Source organism: Kogia breviceps, chromosome 1 (genome assembly GCF_026419965.1).
Source record: "Kogia breviceps isolate mKogBre1 chromosome 1, mKogBre1 haplotype 1, whole genome shotgun sequence".
NCBI lineage: Eukaryota > Metazoa > Chordata > Mammalia > Artiodactyla > Physeteridae > Kogia > Kogia breviceps.
The window spans coordinates 186,515,639-186,537,083 of NC_081310.1; the positions used below are offsets into that span (position 1 = coordinate 186,515,639).

Genomic DNA, 21,445 nt, shown 5'->3' on the forward strand with positions numbered 1-21,445 from the left:
AACTTACTTTTGAGATTTATTTTATTTCATTTAAGGGTGATTTATTTTACTTAAGGGTGGCAGTGGGAATAGTCATAGATTTCTAATACAAACCAAATACAAAAATCAAACAACCGTAAGAATAATGAAAATCTAAATATGAAAAGCTAATCTTTTAGGAGAAAAATAAGGAGACTATCTTTATGAACTTTGAGTGGGGAAAAATTTCTTCAGCAAGAATCAAAATGAATAATCTATAAAGGAGAAAAATATCAAATTTGTTAAAATTTATAACCCTTGGTGGAGCAAATGATGCTGTAAATAAAATAAAAAGATAAATCCACAGCCTGGGAGAATCTATTTGGAATACATATAGCTACCAAAATATTAGAATCCACAATTGAGGAGGGAAAAAAGCAAATCAGTAAGAAAAAATACAGCCCAATTAAAAAATAGACAATTCATAGAAATGAAAATCCATTGGCTCATAAACTTAAGAAAAGATACTCAGTGTTATTCATTATTAGGGAAATGACAAGATAAAATACGGTTCTATGCAAGTCACATCCATGAGAGTGAGAAAAAATAAACCATTTTGAAGTGTCGAGAAAGAGAATATAATCACTTTGGAGAGTAATTGGACAACAACTGTTGTGGCTGCTGGTATTGGCTGGTTAGGTGATTCAGAGCACCTTTCCATGGATAACAATTAGAAAAGCTGGTCACAATATTTTTAAAAATCTTCAGTGTATGTATCAGAGAGCTAAAAGACAGTAAAGAATTTCTAAGATCCTAGAAAAGGTAGAAATCAGAAGAAAAGTGAGACATTTGGTAAAACTTACCCCTAGAAGAGGCATTTAAAAGTCTTGAACAACTTCTTTTACATTGACTTTCATTGGGTTACGGGCACAAAAGTTGGATGAAGGCCCACCAAAAGGAGTAGCAGAAGAGGCTCTAGTAAATCCTCCTATGCTTTTGGTTGGGATCCCAAAGGACTGAATGTTTGGAACAAGGGTGAATCAGAAATTCACCCACTCTCGGAACTTCCCTGGAGGCGCAGTGGTTAAGAATCTGCCTGCCACTGCAGGGCACACAGGTTCGATCCCTGGTCTAGGAGGATCCCACATGCCACGGAGCAACTAAGCCTGTGCGCCACAACTAATGAGCCTGTGAGCCACAACTACTGAAGCCCGTGTGCCTAGAAGCTATGCTCCACAACAAGAGAAGCCACCACAATCAAAAGCCCACGCACTGCAAAGTATAGTAGCTCCTGCTCACCGCAACTAGGGAAAGCCCTCATGCAGCAATAAAGACCCAACGTTGGGCTTCCCTCGTGGCGCAATGGTTGAGAGTCCACCTGCTGATGCAGGGGATGTGGGTTCGTGCCCCGGTCCAGGAAGATCCCACATGCGGCGGAGCAGCTGGGCCGGTGAGCCATGGCCGCTGAGCCTGCACATCCGGAGCCTGTGCTCTGCAACGGGAGAGGCCACAACAGTGAGAGGCCCGCGTATCGCAAAAAAAAAAAAGACCCAATGTGGCCAAAAAATATAAAAAGAGAAAGAAAGAAATTCACCCACTCTCACAGGGACTGTAGTTCAACATCAAGTCATCTCAATCCTTGAATTTGGATTATGGTGATTTCAGTGTTAGTGCCCCCTAGGTACCTGCAATAAGCAATCAAAAATTCTTTTTAGAGACTATGATACTAGTCTTCAAATTATTTCTATGAAGTTTTTCAAATAAACTGTCCAGCACCCAATTAAAAATAATTAGACACACAAGGAGAAAAGACAGTATGAATGAGAACCAGCAACAAGCAAATGCCCTACATTGAGACCCAGATACTGGCTTTATCAGGCACAGGCGATAAATGAATATGCTTATGTTCAAGGTAGATAAAGATAGATTGAAAATTTCAATAGAGAATAAGAAAGTATAAAAAGGACTAAATAGAAAGTCCAAAACTGAATATTATAATAAAATTAAGAACTCAATGGATAGATTTAACAGCATATGAGACACAGATGAAGAAAAGAATTATGAACTAGAAGATAAGTCTGTAGAATCCAGATTGAAGCACAGAGACCCCCAAAAAAGGAAAATTACAGGGAGGGTAAAAGATGGTAAAATCAAAAGATTTCCTACAAACCCCAAGCATGATTTGTTTCTTTTTTTAAAGGATGAAAATAAAGGAAAGCTTTTACAACTAGTCATAGTAAAGCTAATTACAAGAAGAAAAAGATAGTAAAGAGAACAATAATTTGCAAGTTTCTTAGGACACAAAAATCACCTTATACAAATGAAAAGATTGATAAATCAGACTACATTAAAATTAGCATTTTTCATCAAAAGGTGTCACACTATTAAGTGAAAATGCAAGCCACATGTTAGGAGAAGATAATTGCAACACAAAAATTCAATTAAGGACTTATATCAAAGTTTTTTATAAAAACTAATAGAAATCAATAAGAAAATAACTCAGTTTTTTAAGTAGACAAGAGACTTACACAACACTTCACCAAAGAGGTTATCCAAATGACCAATAAATGTGAGAAAGTTAATCAACTAGATAAAAAACCATGTAGTAACACCAGATTGCTAAATTTACCAGATGTTTGCAAATATGTGAAGCAACCAGAACTCTCAAACACTGCCAGTGGGAATATAAATTGTAACAGCCAGTTTGGAAAAGAGGTGAGCATTATCTACAAAACCTGAAGTTATTTTTTCTGCTATAACCAGCATTTCCATTCTTAAGTATCAATGTATACCCAGCTGATAAACATACATTTCTTATGTGCCAAGAAACATATACAAAAATGTTTGTGTCATTATTCATAATGGATCAAAACTTGAAACAGCCCATCAACAGTAAAATGGATAAATTGTTGCATGTTCATACTAGGACAGTCAACCCAAACTGTAACGATGCACACATGGATCTAATAAGAAAAAGCTTTAGCAGAAGAAGCCAGACCCAAAAGAATATATACTATGTGATTTGTTTATTTAAAGTTCAAAAATGAAACAATGGTTTCATGGTGTTTGGGGATGCATATCTAGATGGTAAAACAAAGAAAAGCAAGAAAGCGTTTATTATAAAAGTATAGGGTAATGGGATTAACTGTGGAGGCTGGAAGGTTGTAGTGCTTTGAAAGGAGAATTTAAGTGAGGCTCTGGGAGCCTTTCAGTGTTCATTAAGCTAAACCTTAAAAGAAAAAAAAAAAAAGAACAAGCAATAGAGTGAAAAATAAAAATGTACTCTGGGCCCTTGAACTTTAATGTTTAGTTTCTTAAAAAATAAAAGATGGCGGGACTTCCATGGTGGCACAGTGGTTAAGACTCCCCACTCCCAATGCAGGGGGCCTGGGTTTGATCCCTGGTCAGGGAGCTAGATCCCACATCCATGCCTCAACTAAGGAGCCATAGGTAAGGAGCCTGCCTGCCTCAACTAAGACCCGTTGCAACCAAATAAATAAATATTTGTAAATAAATAAATAAATATGGCAAAATAGTAAGTTTTAGCAAAGTTCAGTGATGAATACATGAATGTGTGCTCTTTTATTTTAAGGGAAGAAATGGAGTTAAGCTGATTATTTTCAGATGACATGTCTATGGGCCAGTGTTGTCCAAAGTTGAAATGGTAGTATATGTTTCATTAATGCCAGCTTAAACAGATTTTTTTCCTTTAAGTTTCTGTTTCCTGTGCTGATGTTTCCTGTGAAATCAAACAAGAAGGATCTCTCTGCAAAGTTTTCCAAACCTTTTTGACCACAGGCAGTTTGGTTTGATTTTTTTTTTAAACATAATTATTAGTTTGATAAACAGTACCACCCAATAGAATGAGAGAAATTGAAGACAGTGAATTAAAAAATTAAGATATTACCCAGGGGAGGTGTTCTTTTTCTATCCATTATATTCATTAAGTTATTTAAGTAAATTCTTTGTCATTATCAATATATTTTACTAAGACACACCCACAGGTCAAATTGCAAGGTCTTTGGCCTGATTCATAGTCGTAAGAAATGTATAGACCTATGCCACTTTCATGGATTATCCATGTTGGTCATTTGAAGTAATGGAATCTAGTTATAGTTGCCCACATAATCATAATTATGGTCCTAAGTAGGTAGTAGGGAGAGTAAGGAGTAGTGGGAGTCATAGCAATATTTTTTTGAGATGTGTGCTAAAATTGTTACATCTAACTCATTTAATCCTCACAACCATTTTATTATCCCTATTTTATGAAAGTTAGAAAATTGCCTAAGTAGGAATTTTATTCATATAGAGGTTTTGAATGTTAAATGATAGAACCCTAGCTCAAACAATGGCCTATATCAGTGGTTTTCAACTCTCAGGGGTGGTTTTGTTCTGACCTTGGGCAATGTATGAAGATATTTTTGGTTATGGCTACTGGCATATTAGTGGGTAAAGGCCCAGGATGCTACTAAACATCCCACAATGCACAAGACAGGCTCCCTACAACAAAGAATTGTCCAACCCCAAATGTTAATAGTGTCAAGGTTGAGAAATCTGGCCTAGATTGTTGAGATTTTAAGATTTAAGAGAATACTTGTTTTTATTGTTCAGAGCTGGGTTGTTTTGTTTTGTTTTGTTTTGTTTCGGCCGCTCTGTACAGCTTGTGGGATTTAATTCCCTGACCAGGGACTGAACGCCCACCCTCGGCAGTGAAAGTACGGAGTCCTAACCACTGGACCACCAGGGAATTCCCTCAGAATAGTTTTTAAACCGTTTTTCTGCCTCTTTCTCGTTCACCTGGATCACACACCTCCATTTAAAACCTCCTTTGTTACTTTGCAGTGATTATCTAGGGGAGGGCTTGAGAATACAATTAATATTGTGTGTCAGTTTTCCATGATATATTAAAGGGGGGTAGGCTTTTAAGAAAGGAATTCTTGGGCTTCCCTGGTGGCGCAGTGGTTGAGAGTCCGCCTGCCGATGCAGGGGACGCGGGTTCGTGCCCCGGTCCGGGAAGATCCCACATGTCACGGAGCGGCTAGGCCCGTGAGCCATGGCTGCTGAGCCTGCACGTCCGGAGCCTGTGCTCCGCAACAGGAAAGGCCCACGTACCGCAAAAAAAAAAAAGAAAGGAATTCTTTAGATTTACAGAGGAAATTGATATAATAGTTTTGGCTTTACCAGGTTACTCTGCATATGCCATATTTATTATGTACACAGACACACTTGTTTAGACATATACGCAGCTGCCTGCTTCTACCATGCTCTGCTGAGTGAAACTTCTGGCACATGAGGCTTAAGGGCATCATAAGAGATAGTAACCCGTGCCTCTGGAGTATGCTGCTGCTTCTAGTTCAACTAGGAATGACTGAAGAGACCTGCAAGACCTCCTTCAGAAACTGCGGGGCATTTAACTAGAACTCAGTACTCCTCTTAGGAGGAGGAGGACATCTGAATCAAGCGGCCAGTGAAGAAGAGTAGACAAGAGAAATTGCTATCCTGTATCTAAATCTGTGCTTAAATAAAATTTTAAATTGGGTTATTAGTCATTTTAATTGAGATGCTTTTGTTTTAATCAAAATTTAAAGAAAACCCCCATCTCAGAACTCCATTAGAACGTAAGTTCCTAAGGGCAGGGACTTTTTCTGGGTTTTTCCACTGCCAAATTCCTAGTGCCTAGAATGGTTCCTGGTGCATAATAGACCCTCAGACATACGTCTTGAGTGAGTGGGTAGATGCATGAATGAAAGAATAACTAACAACTTTTTATTGTATTACTTAAGACCATACTTTTGTTACTTTTTATCTCTGCTGTGGCAGGCATGCATACCTCAGCTATAGAGAGTGGCACTAAAGGGTATATTTTTGAGCATTCTGTGTCCTGTTATACCACATCCAGGACTTTTAATGTTGCCGCTTTTTAAGTGCTTTAAAGCAAGATGTGAAGAGAAGGATAGGACTGATTATAGGAAGAGACACTAAGAGAACAAGGGAGACACAATTAAATCTCTTCAGAAATAAAGCCTGGAATTACATGAAAAGTTGGCCTTAGGCAACAGCAGGTAGCTGGAGTCACCTGGAGGAGTAAGGAAGTGCAACTTGCCTAAGGAGAGATGAAAAATGTTTTGGTTTTTTTTTTTTCATTTATTTATTTTTTAAAAATTTTTTAAAAATTGTGGCTGCATTGGGTCTTCGTTGCTGCGTGCAGGCTTTCTCTAGTTGCGGCGAGCAGGGGCTACTCTTCCTTGCAGTGCACGGGCTTCTCATTGCGGTGGCTCCTCTTGTTGCGGAGCACGGGCTCTAGGCATGCGAGCTTCAGTAGTTGTGGCAGGCAGGCTCAGTAGTTGTGGCCCGCGGGCTCTAGAGCGCAGACTCAGTAGTTGTGGCACACGGGCTTAGTTGCTCCGTGGCATGTGGGATCTTCCCAGACCAGGGCTCGAACCCACATCCCCTGCATCGGCAGGCAGATTCTTAACTACTGCGCCACCAGGGAAGTCCAAAAATGTTTTGAAGAAAAGATAGATGAGAATTGACTTACCCTTTCATAACTTGACCACTCCCTTTTCAATCTTGTGGGTATTCCTAAGCACTGTATACCTCTTCACATGTATCTAATAGAGCTTGCATTTTGATAGATGTGTTCATAATACATACAGATTATAGGATATAACCACCGATAAATGATAGTATGTCACCACAGACCCATGAGTTACAGTCAGACAATTGATTTATTGCTGTACACTTTGCATTTTATAGTTAGTTTGGGGGTACCACTTGTTTATATTATACTAGTCATTCCAAATACTTTACCTCAGACCAGAACATGCTTCGAGCAAAGTAACTACTGGGCCATGAGTTACCACTAGCATCTTTATGTTCTGGGACAGCATTCAGAATCCTGAGCATGCTAAGCAAGGCCAATACTTGTCCTTCTATTTTCTAGTTTCCTGTTTGACTACTATAATTAACACACAGCTGATAGCCCTTGATGATTCTCAGGGAGTTTCATCCTTTTAAGGATAAGGAGTATCTACCCTCAACACTAACAAATACATTAGCAGTACAAATCCTGTTGCTGGAAGAAAATGACTACCTGATGCTGACAGCATTCATATCCAAGATTGCTGGCTGACTGGTATGTGGACAGGTCTCATCACAATATGAGATGGACACTGTTAGTTTACAGTGTAATGTAATGTCACATGGTTAGCTTACTGTTGTGTGAAAATGAAAAGGTAGGTGCTCTCCAGCGAATCTAGCTTACCAAGCAGTCTTACTATAAAATATTCCCCCTTGACTCCCTCACTTCCTGAGAAATCATCTCCCAAATAACCCATTTGAAACACTTATGTATCTTAGTTTTGATCACGGGCTACTGTTAGATGAAAATTATACTTGTTGGGATTTCCCTGGTGGCGCAGTGGTTAAGAAGCTGCCTGCCAATGCAGGGGACACAGGTTTGATTCCTGCTCCGGGAAGATCCCACATGCCGTGAAGCAGCCAAGCCCGTGAGCCACAACTCCTGAAACCCGTGCTCTGCAACAAGAGAAGCCACCACAATGTGAAGCCCACGCACCACAACGAAGAATAGCCCCTGCTCACCACAACTAGAGAAAGCCTGCACTCAGCAATGAAGACTCAACACAGCCAAAAATAAAATTAAAAAAAAAAGAACAAGAAAATTACAGTTGTTTAGAAAGATCTTTTTCTCACTTTTGCATGTCACCTTTCATTTTTGCTATTATCCACAATCACATCTTCAAGCATCTACCTTGTCTACTGTTACAGACTGGATGTTTGTCTCCCTCTAAATTCATATGTTGAAGCCCTAACCCTCAGTGTGATGGTGTTAGGAGGCAGGGCCTTTGGGAGGTAATTGGCTTTAGATGAGGTCATAAGGGTGGGGCCCCATGATGGAATTAGTGCCTTTATAAGAAGATGAAGAGGCACTAGAACTTCTTTTTGGACACATGAGGATAGAGGAGAAGGCAGATGTCTGTAAACCAGGAAGAGGGTCCTTCTTCCCCAAGAACCAAATCTGCTGGCACCTTGATCTTGGACTTCCAGCCTCCAGAACTGTGAGAAATAAATGTCTGTTGTTTAAGCCACCAGTCTATGGTATTGGGTTGGTCAGAAATTTTCGCTCAGGATTTTTTCCTTAAGATGTTACAGAAAAACCAGGACCAACTTTTTGGCCAACCCGGTATTTTGTTATAGCAGCTCTACCAGACTAAGACACCCACTCTTCATGTTCTGTTCTAACTAACCAATTTTACTGAGTCTCCCGACCAATGTCCAGCTGACAACACATGCTGACTTACTAATGTCATAATCCTGTTGAACTTATCATCTCTTAAGAAGAAAAAAGTTACCATGCATAACAATTCTCAGAGGATATATCCTCCCTGGCCTATTTCCATATTTCCACAGCCCAGTTAACCATCCCCAGAGGACCTTAAGATCAAGTTCCAAAACAAGTCTTAAGGGGGTTGTGTAGCTAGACATTCATTCATTTGGAGACAAATGTACTTGAAGATTTGTGGCCATTCTGCTGATTGTTTGATTTTAATACTTCCATGTGAATATATCTAAAAAGCTTATGCACAATCACATGTTCTTTATGTCCTATACATGTGAAGTGTCCCATGACCATCATTTTGGGATAGCAGATATTCAATTCTCTTGCCTTTTGTAGTTCTCTCCCTAATTGCTTTGTGAGCTAACTTAAATACTTTCTTTGATATTTATGTTATTAGAATATAGATTTCTCTTAATTTTTACTTACAAACATGTCAAATACAGCTCCAAGTTTAAATATAGCTATATTAGTTTATTGTACTCTTAATTATGTGCTAGGCACTATTATTTGTTTTACTTAGACTATCTCATTTAATCCTTCAAACAGTCCTAAGAGATAGATGTTATCCCCATATTAGAAAGAAACAGAAGTTTGGTGAAGCTAATTAATTTGGCCAAAGTCACATGGCAGAGCTGGGGTTATGACTATCTCCAGAACTCCTGTTTGAACAGCTACTTTATGATGTCCCTCAATCTATAATCACTGGAATGCCTCCTCCTGCGGATGAAGGGACTAAGGCTTAATGAGATAAATTGCTCACATTTACACACTGATTAGGTATAGAGCTGGGATCCAAATCCTGATTTTATGACTCAAGATTCCAGTGCTCTTTCACTTTCAGTGTTCCACATACCCCAGGTAAACTTTATTCTTTGTGACTTATAAAGTGTTTCCCCCAAACCTGTTTCACTGGATGCTTAAAGCTGCACTCTAGGTTAGACACAGGGATTGTGCCTCCCTTGTTTTTAGACGATGAAACGAACTTGCATTAAAAGAATTGCCTTTGTTTAAAATCAAGTGAGCGAATCTTTTGATCTTTAACCCAACACTTTCAGCTTAGCCTTCCCTACATAAAAGGTGTGAAAGGCAAAGCTTTTTATACATTTTGTGTAGGGAAATTCTCCTTTGCCTTATGCCATTTCTATTTGTTCCTATAAACCAACATATCACAAGTTGTATTTATTTAACCTTTCTGACTCATTTTAATTCTGGTCCCTCTCACCATAAGACAGTGGCTTGAATTTTCGTATTATCCACATTTTTCTCATTTTCTACACAGTAAATCCATAATGCAGGAAACATCTCATTATGGCCCAGGTGATTTTTACCATATCACTCTATTATGTTCTTAGTGTTAATATAGATAATGGTGGTGAATATGCCAGGAAGTTGGATAGGACCTTTTGACTGGTTTACTTGTGTTCCTATACAGTAGCAAATTGGATATAACTGCCGATTTTTAGAACCTTCAGTCTATTCTGGAACCTTAGGTCATGTTGGTGCTCTGTTATATATAACCTTGCTTGTAGATATGCTTCTTGTAGTGCATTGTTGTTGTATATTCTGGGTTGTATATAGTAAGAGTCTACTTTGGGCTTTTACTTTGAAGAAAACCTTTGCTTTTGTGTAGCATTTCTTTTCTTTAAGGCTGATTAACACCTACTCTTGTGTGATCATAGAATACGCCTGACTTTGAAGGTGACTTGTAGTCACTTGCATTTGAATGGCCTGAATTTGGAGATAGGGACATGCTTTTCTATGGTTGTCTAAACAGTATTTGATCATCTTCCCCTCTTTCTAAGTTAATGTTTCTTCCTGAAAAGAAAGTATAATGAAACACTTGACCCTTGGTTGGTAAGAACTGGACTTGTTGAATGGTCTCTCATATCCATTGGGAATATGTTGGAGAGTGTGCCGTCAGTTCTGGCACAAATATATTGTACTATGGTATCGTAGTCCTCAGTCCTCAAGTTTTTAGCCATTCAGCTTTGATCAGTAGTTGTCCAAGTCCATTCTGGTTGATAACACTTGTGAGTATGAATACAACACGTCCCATTTTTTACCAATTTCTCCCACTAAATCTAGGGTGAAGACCATGCATTTCAGAACTTTGGGGACCACTGTGATTCTAGAAAAACCATTTTGCCATGTGAGGCAATGACTGTTCAAAATGGTACTCAGGGGATTTTGTCTGTAAAATAGAATATTTTAGTCACTGTACCAGTCCACTTTCTTTTTATTCTAAATAAGAATGTCTCTGTGTTTGGTTACAAGTAACCTTGAAGGTGTGAGCTACTGCAGTTACTAGAAAGCAATTGTCATTGGATTTGAATGGAAATCTTGTAAGCATCTTGCCTCCAAGAGGCGTCTCCCCTCCACCCTGACTCTTTCAGTATATCAAAAGAATGTTTCTAAGGTGGGCATTTATTAGACTGAACTTTTAGAGAATTAGTATTTTCTTTTGACACATAAGAAATATAAACAGGGACTTCCCTAGTGGTGCAGTGGTTAAGATCTGCCTGCCAATGCAGGGCACACGGGTTCAAGTCCGGGTCCAGGAAGGTCCCACATGGCTCAGAGCAACTAAGCCCGTGCGCCACAACTATTGAGCCTGCGCCCTAGAGCCCTCGAGCCACAACTGCTGAGCCTGCAAGCCACAACTACTGTAGCCCGCGTGCCTAGAGCCCGAGCTCCGCAACAAGAGAAGCCACTGCAATGAGAAGCCTGCGCACCACGACGAAGAGTAGCCCCCGCTCGCCGCAACTAGAGAAAGCCGGCACGCAGCAACGAAGACCCAATGCAGCCAAAAATAAATAAAGTAAATAAATTTATAAAAAATAATAATAATAAACATGCTATATTGATAGTCAAAGTAAATACTAGTATTACAGTGTTGTGACCTTCCCCTTAGGAATAGATATCTCAAAAATCCTCAAATATGTCCCCGGACTTCTGCTTTTTCCTAGAATAAGGATCTCATCTCCAACAGTTTTCCTATGGCCATGAAATTCTCCCCTGCTTTATTTCGTTTTTATTTGTTCCTTTAAACCAAAGTACCTACAGTAGGAGGAGGAAAAACAAAAGGAATAACCCTTCAGAGTTAAAAAGGTGTAGAGGAATGCAGAATCATGAGTGTAGTAATATTACAAGGATTTCAGTCAGCTAGAGGCACAACCAGTCAGAGAGGATACAGTACATTTATATGAAAGGAATGTGTATCTTTTCTATATAAAACTTAAAACATCTTAACCATTGAAACATGAAATGCCTTAAGCTAAATAGTAGATATCTTGGAGAATGCTTACCTGTGGTTCTGTCAGCGTTATTTGCACAATAAAGAAAATAGATATTTTGAGGAAATCATTAAATTTCTTTCAGTAATTTTGCCGCTTTTGCATTTTCCCATCTGGATGCAGCTGAAAGTACCCATGGCGGACAAGCCTGGTAATACAGTGAATTTCCGGAAGCTACTACTGAACCGTTGCCAGAAGGAGTTTGAAAAAGATAAAGCTGATGATGATGTCTTTGAGAAGAAGCAGAAAGAACTCGAGGCTGCCAGTGCTGTAAGTATTTTCATGGAAAGACAGTGCTTGTGCACTTTGAGTATTATCAAATAGAATTTTCAGAAAGCTGGCTACAATATCTTCCTACTACTTCAGTAAGTGCCTGTGGCCTTTTCTTCACGTGGAGATATACTGTATTGGTGTTTAGAGGAATGCTTTATTCCTTTTAGTGCCACATGTAAGGGCAACTCAACCTTCTAAGATAGGGATTCAGGACCTAGACTTCAGAAGGGTCACTAAATTCCAGAAATCTCCTGAAATGGATGCACACTTATGGGTATAGTTTTATTTTCTGAGTAGGTCTGTAGTTACTGTCAAAATATCAAAGGGTATCCCTGACCCCTAGAAAGGGTGAGGGCCATGAATCCAAGCGTATTTTTTTTAAAAAACAAGAAGTTTATTTAAACAACAAGATGCTTGACTTGAAGGGAAAACTATCTAGGATTCACTTCTTTTAGAGTAATTTATCCCTACTTAAAGACAGGTTGCCTTAAATGTAACAGCTACGTACAAAGAAGTTATAAAATTGTCCTTGGTTTTACAATCGTACATGAAAAACATTAAAATTCTCCAATCGAACAAGGTATGTAAGAGTTTTTATGTTGTTCTTTTTTTTGTTAAATAGTGAGAGCAAAATAACTTACTGGAATATAAAGATAAGAGCTGAGGGCTTCCCTGGTGGCGCAGTGGTTGAGAGTCTGCCTGCCGATGCAGGGGACGCGGGTTCGTGCCCCGGTCCGGGAAGATCCCACATGCCGTGGAGCGGCTGGGCCCGTGAGCCATGGCCGCCGGGCCGGCGCGTCCGGAGCCTGTGCTCCGCAGCGGGAGAGGCCACAACAGTGAGAGGCCTGCGTAACGCAACAAAAAAAAAAAAAAAAAAAAAAAAAAAGTTAAAAAAAAAAAGATAAGAGCTGAATGAGCATATGCCAGTAATGGAGAAAAGGAGGTATCTTCACAGAACCAGTATTTTTCCCCATCCCATCTCCATTTGATGTCAATCAAAACATACCATTGGCCATTTAGTTTAAAAAAAAATGCAATATGCTGTGCACATACAACAGTTACTTTATGTACGATAAAGGAATGGGGAAGGGGAAAATGAAAGAATAGAGAAACTATACTGTAGTAGTCAGGGTGTGGTGGAACTGAATTGCAGTTTTCGAATTGAGAATGTCTTCTTGGTCTGGAGGAACAGAATTCTGGAGTAAAGTAGCAGGTTCCCTCTTTAGTAGACAGACACCTCCTGTCTGCTGTTGGAACACATCAATTGCATCTTCGTCCTCCACTTCCAGCTGTGCAGGTGTGTCTGTTTCATTGATTGGCTACCCATCAAATCAGAACCTGATCTGCCTCATTGACAAACCCTGTCGTTCACAGTAGGCTTTCATTAGTTTACTAAATGGTGTATGCCTCTTAATATTAAACTGTACCACGGAACCATCCTGCCCTGCCACCTTCAAATTAATACAATCATTGTTCTCCGTCTTGATTCTTTCCTTGGGCTTTTCATCAGCCATGGTGAGCACTGGAGTCTCCTTAGCTGCCGCTTCACAAAAGAGGTACCAGGTCCGCCCTGAACAAGCACACAAGCAGCACCAGTCAAGCGTATGTTTTTAGCATCTATTATGCAGTACCATTTTCATCATCAAGATTCTGTTATTCTTCCTTACACAATAGCCAGAGGAGAGGACAAGGCTTCATGATGAACTAGAAGAAGCTAAGGATAAAGCCCGGCGGAGATCCATTGGTAACATCAAGTTCATTGGAGAACTCTTTAAACTCAAAATGCTGACTGAAGCCATCATGCATGACTGTGTGGTGAAGCTGCTAAAGAACCATGATGAAGAATCCCTCGAGTGCCTGTGTCGTCTGCTCACCACAATTGGCAAAGACCTGGACTTCGAGAAAGCGAAGGTAAAAACCCCAAATCTCAGAAACCTCTGGCAGGGACTCTTTGTCAATTGCGGAAGAAGTAGACTGTCAACACAAGTGTCCATCTTGCCCCAGCAATCTAGGCTGCTTGTTTTTCTTCTTTTGTCCTTCTCATTGTCATTGTTGGGCCATCATGCTCCTCACCACATTTGCATTAAAGTCAGAAGTGAGGAGGGTCCCAAATTATATAAAAGCCAATTCATGAATTGAGATTATTTGTCACTTGTCCTTTTTCTGCATGACTGTTTCACAAGTCATTTGTATGTGTATGTATAGCAAATTGTGGACAGAAATTTTGGAGAGAAAAGCTACTAAGGGCCAGGACTGAGGGTAAGACAGAAACAAAGAAGACCTGATAGCTTTCTCAAGTTTGTGTTCTAATTAAATAGAGCATTAGTGACAGAGCTACCTAACCATAATATAAGAAATCATTAAAAGTATTATAATTCAAATATAGCATGGTACTTTCCAAATAACGGGTAGGGAAATTAGAAATGCATCGAAGAAATAATGTTAGAAATGTCTCATAACATCAGAATCAGCTAGGATTATGTTTGGCTATGACAGAAAACCCCAAATATCAGTGTGTTATACAAGACTGAGGTTAATTTCTCACCCACGTAAATGAAGTTCAGGGGTAAGAAGTCTGAGGCTGGCCTGGTGGCTAAGCGATGATAAAAAATTTCAATTCCTCCAGCTTAACATTTTGTCATCGCTAAGGTGTAGCCCTTGTCCTTACTGATCTGATAGCCAAGAAGGTTGGAAAGGGGCAAAGAACACAGCCACCCCTCTCTTAAGGTTCCAAGGAGCTGCAGTATGACATTTTCATTTATATTTTGTTGGCCTGTGACTGTGACCAGCTGCCTGGAATTACGTAGCCTTTATTTTGGGTGTCATGTTCAATTAAAAATTCTACCACATGGCCTTTTGGCTATAAGTTGTGTTTATAGGCCGTTTAAAATTCCACATGGTAAAACTACATTTGAATTCCTCAGCCAGGAATACTAATGATTTTGTATCCTGCAGCCACGTATGGACCAATATTTTAATCAGATGGAGAAGATTGTGAAAGAAAGAAAAACCTCATCTAGGATTCGATTCATGCTTCAGGATGTGATAGACCTAAGGCTGGTAAGTAGAAAAATAAGCCTACCACTACAGTCTCTTTTCAGGAGTTGGCTTGGGGAGGATGTCCTAAGATTTACACGTATAATAACTTAATGCTTTTGCTGCCTGACTCTCAGAACTTGAATTGACAAACTTTCGTGAGGGAGTTATATGAAAGGACAAAGGACATATACACCTACCTCTCTGTTGCTTGTTTCTTTTCTTTATTCTGATTTTCAGACCACATTGCAGTTTTGAAATCAGCCATTCTGAATTCAAACTGTGGTCATTTAAATTTAGTCTTAGCATGCTAAATAATCAGGAAGGCTCATCTTCAAAATGAATATATTTAACTTCCCTAAGCCTTACATTTTAGCCTCTGCAATGGTGATGTTGCCTACTTTGCAGATGCGTTATGAAGATTCACTGAGGTAATTATGTATCGTACCAGCTCAGAAGAGATCTTGGTGTTTTCCTTTCTGTTTTTCTTACATGTATACCCTCTTGTTCTGCTGCTTTTTTTTTTTTTTTTCTCATTTCTCATACCAGGTATAGTTTTTACCACTACCACCTCTTTCCCCTTTTCCTATTTTAACTCCTACAGGGAATATACTGCAGCTGACCTTAAGCTAAAAAAAGTGAATATAGGTCCCCCCTCTTCCCTGCCCTGCACCCAGACCAGATAGTATTGATGACGATTCTTTATCTCCCTAAGCCGAGTGTGACCTCAGGATCCTTCTTATTAACAAAGCCACTACCAGCTGATCAGAATTTTGAATGCTGATTTAAACCTTTTTGCCATTCTTGCCTCAAGCTAATATAAATGTTAAAAACTTCTCCACCTGTTCCGTCAGTCACTCATATTGGTATCAGATGTTGAGAATATAGCTGGGAAGGGAAGTAAAGGGAGAAGTGTAACTATAAGGAGACAACTTGTTTTGTCCTTAGTAGAGAGGATAACCAAAGCTCAGAGTGGTGTGGCATTTTGTGTAGACCCCAGAACCCTGATATGGGAGGAAGAAAAATGCTAGTCATCCTCGATTGAGAGCCCCAGTGGAGTGTGCTATGAACTGAGTAGCAATATACCAGACTAAGTCAAGGCCAAAGAATCCTGATCTTTGTTGATTCCTCTTCTCACTCCTTTCAAAAATACAAAATGATAAAAAATGCATAGATTAGGTAGGTAGGTAGGAAGGAAGATAGATAGACAGACAGATAGATAGATAGATAGTTGGGGCAGTCTTTCACTCTGTCTTTATCCATCAGCTATTGGAATGCTCAAAATACAGTAGCTCAGGGTTGACTGAGAAAAATTTAATTATTTGGCTGTAATGAAAAACTGCCATAGTACCAGATTTTATATGTATTTTATACTTTTCCAGCAGTGAAAGTATAAAACAGATTTTCAAAAATTTCCTTTTTATTTTTATTTTCCTTTTTATTTTTAGTTATCTGGCTGATAACTTCATTTTCTCCTTTTATAGTGTAATTGGGTATCTCGAAGAGCAGATCAAGGGCCTAAAACTATTGAACAGATTCACAAAGAAGCTAAAATAGAAGAACAAGAAGAGCAGAGGAAGGTCCAGCAACTCATGACCAAAGAGAAGAGAAGACCAGGTGAGAGGTGGAGTCCACCAGGCGTTAGAGAACTTGGGAGTTTTGAGGGATAGATGTTTAAGAATTCTATTTTTAAATACGAAATGATAGCAGAAAGACTAACCCAAAGAATGGAGTGGTGATTGGTAAGTGAAGCAGCTTCACCTGGAGACTGGTTGTTGAGTAAAAGCAGAGAATATAGGAAGTAAACATGATTTCTTTGACTACTTCAAAGGCAGTAGTAATCAACAAGACTTTATTAAGCATCTTCTGTATGCTCAGTATTGGTGAGAGATATCAAAAGAAGTAGAAGATATAGCTCCTTCCCTCTGAAAGCTTTCAGTTTATCTGGCAGATGGAAGATAGTATCAATTATGAAATGTATTCTCCACTAAGACTGTTAAAATTCAGAAGAGGAGAGGTAGAAACCTGGAGGAAATCCTTATTTGAGGAAGGGGCACTTGAACTGGGTATTGGTGGATGGACGATATTTGGAAGGGAAGGAAAAATTTTAGTCATGAAATTAAAATAAACATATACTGTAAAGAGGAATCAATAAGCCTGATTAGAGTAAAATTTAAGTGTTCAGAAGGAATGGAAAAATATTTGTCCAGAAGAATGGAGCCAGATTAGGAACCTTCAACTTGATTTGACATTACGGAGCCATTGTGTGTTTTTGAGCCAAAGGAGGAGTGTCACGCTAGAGACACATAAATAAAATGAGTCTGTTGCTCTTCACATGATGAATCAAGGGCTACACTGAACTCAGAAATGTTGCTGTTGCCTGAAATCCTATGTGGAGGAAGGTAAGATGAAAGATGTAATAGAAGGCATTTTACACCTGAGAAAATAGGAAGTCTGTTGACTAAGTTTAGGAACATTAGAAGAGGAAAACTTTTTCAGAAAGGAAATGATTTTTTTTTTTAAGCCTGTTTCTTCTAAGATGACATCCAAATGAGAATGCTCATTTTGTCCACTGTACAGGTAAGTGACTGGGTCATATTAGTATGGAGGTTGAGAGCATAGACTCTGGAGCCAAGCTAGCTTGGTGTGAATTTCAGCTCTCCTTCATCCTAGCTGTATGACCTTGCACAAGTCACTAATCTGTAAAATTGATCACATAATAAAGAGTACCTAGGATTTGTGTGACGGTGAAATGAGCTAATATAGGTAAAGTGTTCAGCATAGCAACTGCCACCTAGTAAATACTCAATAACCATTAGCCCTTATTTATCACAGACACTGTACAAGCTCATAGTGAAGTTCTGAGAGATGAATCCTCCAGGGAAGAAAGTGTGCTTTTCCATTTCATAGGAATAAGGAATAAGCAAGCCTGTTCATGATCATTAATACCATTTAGCAAAGAGAAAATCAAGAAATATGTGAGGATTGGAAAAGCTTTTGGAAAGACAGTTTGGTGGTCTTTCATTCATTTATTCAATAAATGTTTATTGAGTGCTTGTCACATAACAGGAGAGACAAAGTCCCTTACCTCATGCAGCTTACATCTTATGGGGAGTGGGAGGTGGGGTGGGGAACAAATACGTAAATATACAGTTTTGCCAGATAGATATGTTCTATAGAAAAGCTAAAACAGAGAGGGAGGGGGTAGGAGTGCAGGGTTTGATAAATAGAGGTTACAGTTTTAAATAGGGAGGTTGGGCAGCCTATTAAAAGTTGGTGGTGTTCGAGCGAAGACTGAATGAAGTAATGAGTCATGTGGATATGTGGGGAAGAAGGTTTTAGGCACAGGGAATAATAAGTACAAAGACCCTAAAGTAGCCTTTTCAAGGATCAGCAAGGAGGCCAGTGTGGCTAGAGCAAAGGACACAGGGGGAGAGTGGTAGGACATTGGGTCCGAGAGGCAGAGGGCCAGATTATTTAGAGTTTGTAGGCCATTTATAAGGAAGCTGTCTTTTTCTCAGAGTGAAATAGATAACAGAAGTGTTTTGAGCAGAGAAGTGACAGAACCTAACTCACACTTCACTAGGGTCACACTGGCTGCCATGATGAAAACAGGTGAGGGTGAAAGCAGGGAAGCCAGTGATGATGTTTTTATACCAGTCGAGGAGTGTTGCTGGCTTAAACCAAATTTGTAGTGTTGGTAGTGATTAGAAGAGGCTAGATGCTGAATACATTGAAAAGGTTGAACTGACAAGATTTGCTGACAGATTAGGTGTGACGTGTGAGAGAAAGAGGAATCAAGGTTTTCTACCTCAGCGGCTGAAAGTTTGGAGAAGCGGGTTTTGAAGCATAGTGTGTCATATGACACCATTAAGTGAAATAAACTTTGCAATAAATTATTTCCATCTGATCTCTCCCAAAGTGTTCTCATCATTAACTCTATAAACATTAGATTTGGCCCTCCCTTGTCTAGCACTAAATCTGTATTCATTTGTATCAGCTGGTTTCTTCTAGGTCAGTAATGTTTCATGAGAGATGGATACAAGCGAAGTACTTCTACTTGATAGTTCCATGTTGTGGGTAGTAAAGAGACTGTCAGCAATGCTTTTACAATTTCTTTTGTCTTTTTCCTGGGTTTTGATTGGAGCTGCTGAGTTGAAAATATTGCTTGCCCTTTCATTGTCAAACTGATTTGAGACAGATGAGAGAGCGGCTCGCTCTGTTTTCCCTGCAGGTGTCCAGAGAGTGGACGAAGGTGGGTGGAACACTGTTCAAGGGGCCAAGAATAGTCGGGTACTGGACCCCTCAAAATTCCTGAAAATCACTAAGGTGAGTGTGATATTTAAACACAACTTCAAACAGCCCCAAAACATGGCTCTCAAAATTATTTCTCATATAAAATAGCCATATTGCAGATTTTATGGGATGGTGGTTTTTTAATGCAGATGCATTTCTACAGGTCAGCATCATCAGTAAGTGTATTCTTACCTACTTGTCCTGGCATTAGTCCTTTTATATCTGTGAGTGTTTATTAAGGAGGACTAGGTTAATTAGGTTTACTAAGGCTTACTAATTGACTAGGTTAATTCTTAAAGATATGAGATGCTTAGTATAAGAGAGATGATAACAAAAATTCTTGAGAAGCCATAGTTAATTGCAAGCTTTTATACATATATACAGTATATTCATACTGTATGATATAATATACTGTATAATATATATACAGTATATTCTTAGCTCTGAGGAAGAAGCAGGTAGCTGTCTAAGTTTAATCATGAAAGGAATGAATGGTTTGCTATATCCAAGGCATAAAAGAAATCACAGAGGACCTACCAGAAATTATTCTGTGATAAAGATTTAATGTATTATCTTTCCTTCTCTTGAGATTCCATGGGCAGTAAGAGGAAAGTATTTTCTCCTAGCAGATGTTTTCAGCAGTGGAAGTTGATCACTATAAGTAGAATGAAGAACCTTGGAAAAGATAGAGAAAGTAGAATTACATTTTGTAAAAGTGGAAACTTCTACAGCCCAGTGAGTTTTGCAAATCACTTGCAAGTGTAGTTTGATCCTTTCTGGTAATATACTTTACATAGTTCTGAAAATTGGCAGCCTGACAGTAGGATAAAGACAACCTAAAGCTAATGTTGAAAATATCAAATGGAAGAAGAGGGGCTATGTTGTTTGCATCTTTATGGTCTTGTCAAGGCATTGCTTCAGGATAGAACAGTCCCTCTCTGGGTCTCTTTTGATGTATCAGCTGAGATCCTGTTCTCTAAGATTCTGGTACATTCTTCCAGTTGTTTATGTCTCAGAGAAGGAATTCCATTTCTGAATACAACTTGATTCCCATCCACTTCCATTTCCAGCAAGAGAAAGTTTTAACCAAAATCATTTGTCTGTGTTTTACAATATTGTTTCTGTGCATGGGCACTATGATAAGCCTACAACATTATTTCCTTAATATTTTGAAAAATATATAAATTTTTAAAAATAAATGTAGTATATATTCAGGTAGTTATACTGTAGGTACTCTGTATAAACATCTCATTAAAAGTTCAAAACCAGATTCACTGTTAACTGTCATATAGCAAACAGTACTGTCAGAATATAGTAATACCTTTGTTACAAGGCGCTGCTTTACAGCTTTTGTGTTGTGGTGTGCATTTTATGAGTAACTTGTATTCATTTGTTCTGAAGTTGTGCTGGGAGAGTTAAACCTGAGAGATATCAGGCACCTTAACTCCCTGTCTTAACATTTTATTCTCTTTTGTCTTATTCCTCTTTATTGAATGCTCCTATTCCACCTCTCCTTCCCTGCCTCACCCTATTTTAGGCTTTGCTAAAATGTGAAATCTTTGTGTCTTTCAACCTGTTTTCTGACAGTGACTTGAAGAGATTAATGAGTTAATTTTGTAGCATTTATGTATTCCTTTTTCTTTTCTTTTTTAAATCCCTGGACATTATTGTAAGAGGGGAATCACTAGAAACTACTTATGTTTAGCAGATTGGCATTGCTGTCTTAGAGGATCTGAATGCATTCTCCAGACCAGTGGTTTCTAACTGTATTTTGTGGAAGCTGGATTCCAGAGAGTCCTTCAGGGGCCGTGGGAATCCCAGTTTAATGTGAACAGCTCCCATTTATGTTTCTTATATGGGCATTCCAGGCAAAATTTTGTTGCTGAAATTGGTTTTATTTCACGGGAAAAAAAGATAAACTGTTCCTCTAGGATATTTCCTATTGTTGACTTGTGGTCACTTATGTTACAGCCCACAATTGATGAGAAAATTCAGCTGGTACCTAAAGCACAGCTGGGCAGCTGGGGAAAAGGCAGCAGTGGTGGAGCAAAGGCAAGTGAGACTGGTAAGTATGGAGTGTCCCTTCTTGGGAACCTGCATGTGGTCTATTAGCATTCACCTTACAATGCTTTCTGCAGTCATTTCATAAATAATTTTAGGAAAATATCTATAGACTAATCATGGCTGGATTTATTGGTGTCCTACTCTAACATAATTTGAGCGTTTCCTC

At 39.0% G+C, this 21,445-nt stretch overlaps 2 protein-coding genes across 39 annotated transcripts in view; one reads left to right on the forward strand and one right to left on the reverse strand.

The window, feature by feature from the left end:
- The window catches only part of EIF4G3 (eukaryotic translation initiation factor 4 gamma 3), a 378,557-nt gene that overhangs the window by 310,111 nt on the left and 47,001 nt on the right, over positions 1 to 21,445 (forward strand). For 35 of the 38 annotated variants that reach the window (XM_067015920.1, XM_067015865.1, XM_067015714.1 and 32 more), the window contains 6 exons: positions 11,734 to 11,880; positions 13,558 to 13,794; positions 14,839 to 14,943; positions 16,404 to 16,536; positions 19,154 to 19,248; positions 21,187 to 21,280. In XM_067015920.1, coding sequence (XP_066872021.1) covers positions 11,734 to 11,880; positions 13,558 to 13,794; positions 14,839 to 14,943; positions 16,404 to 16,536; positions 19,154 to 19,248; positions 21,187 to 21,280 — 811 coding nt within the window. Of the gene's footprint in view, positions 1 to 7,379; positions 7,408 to 10,402; positions 10,509 to 11,733; positions 11,881 to 13,557; positions 13,795 to 14,838; positions 14,944 to 16,403; positions 16,537 to 19,153; positions 19,249 to 21,186; positions 21,281 to 21,445 lie in introns of those variants that run through there. The other 3 variants (XM_067015938.1, XM_067015942.1, XM_067015951.1) reach the window with 3 other exon arrangements.
- LOC131767079 (small ubiquitin-related modifier 2-like) lies at positions 12,996 to 13,397 on the reverse strand. Its single transcript, XM_059082131.2, has 2 exons — positions 13,244 to 13,397; positions 12,996 to 13,186 (listed from the first exon to the last, which is right to left on the reverse strand). Exons 1-2 carry the CDS (start codon positions 13,395 to 13,397, stop codon positions 12,996 to 12,998), a joined length of 345 nt encoding a protein of 114 aa, XP_058938114.1.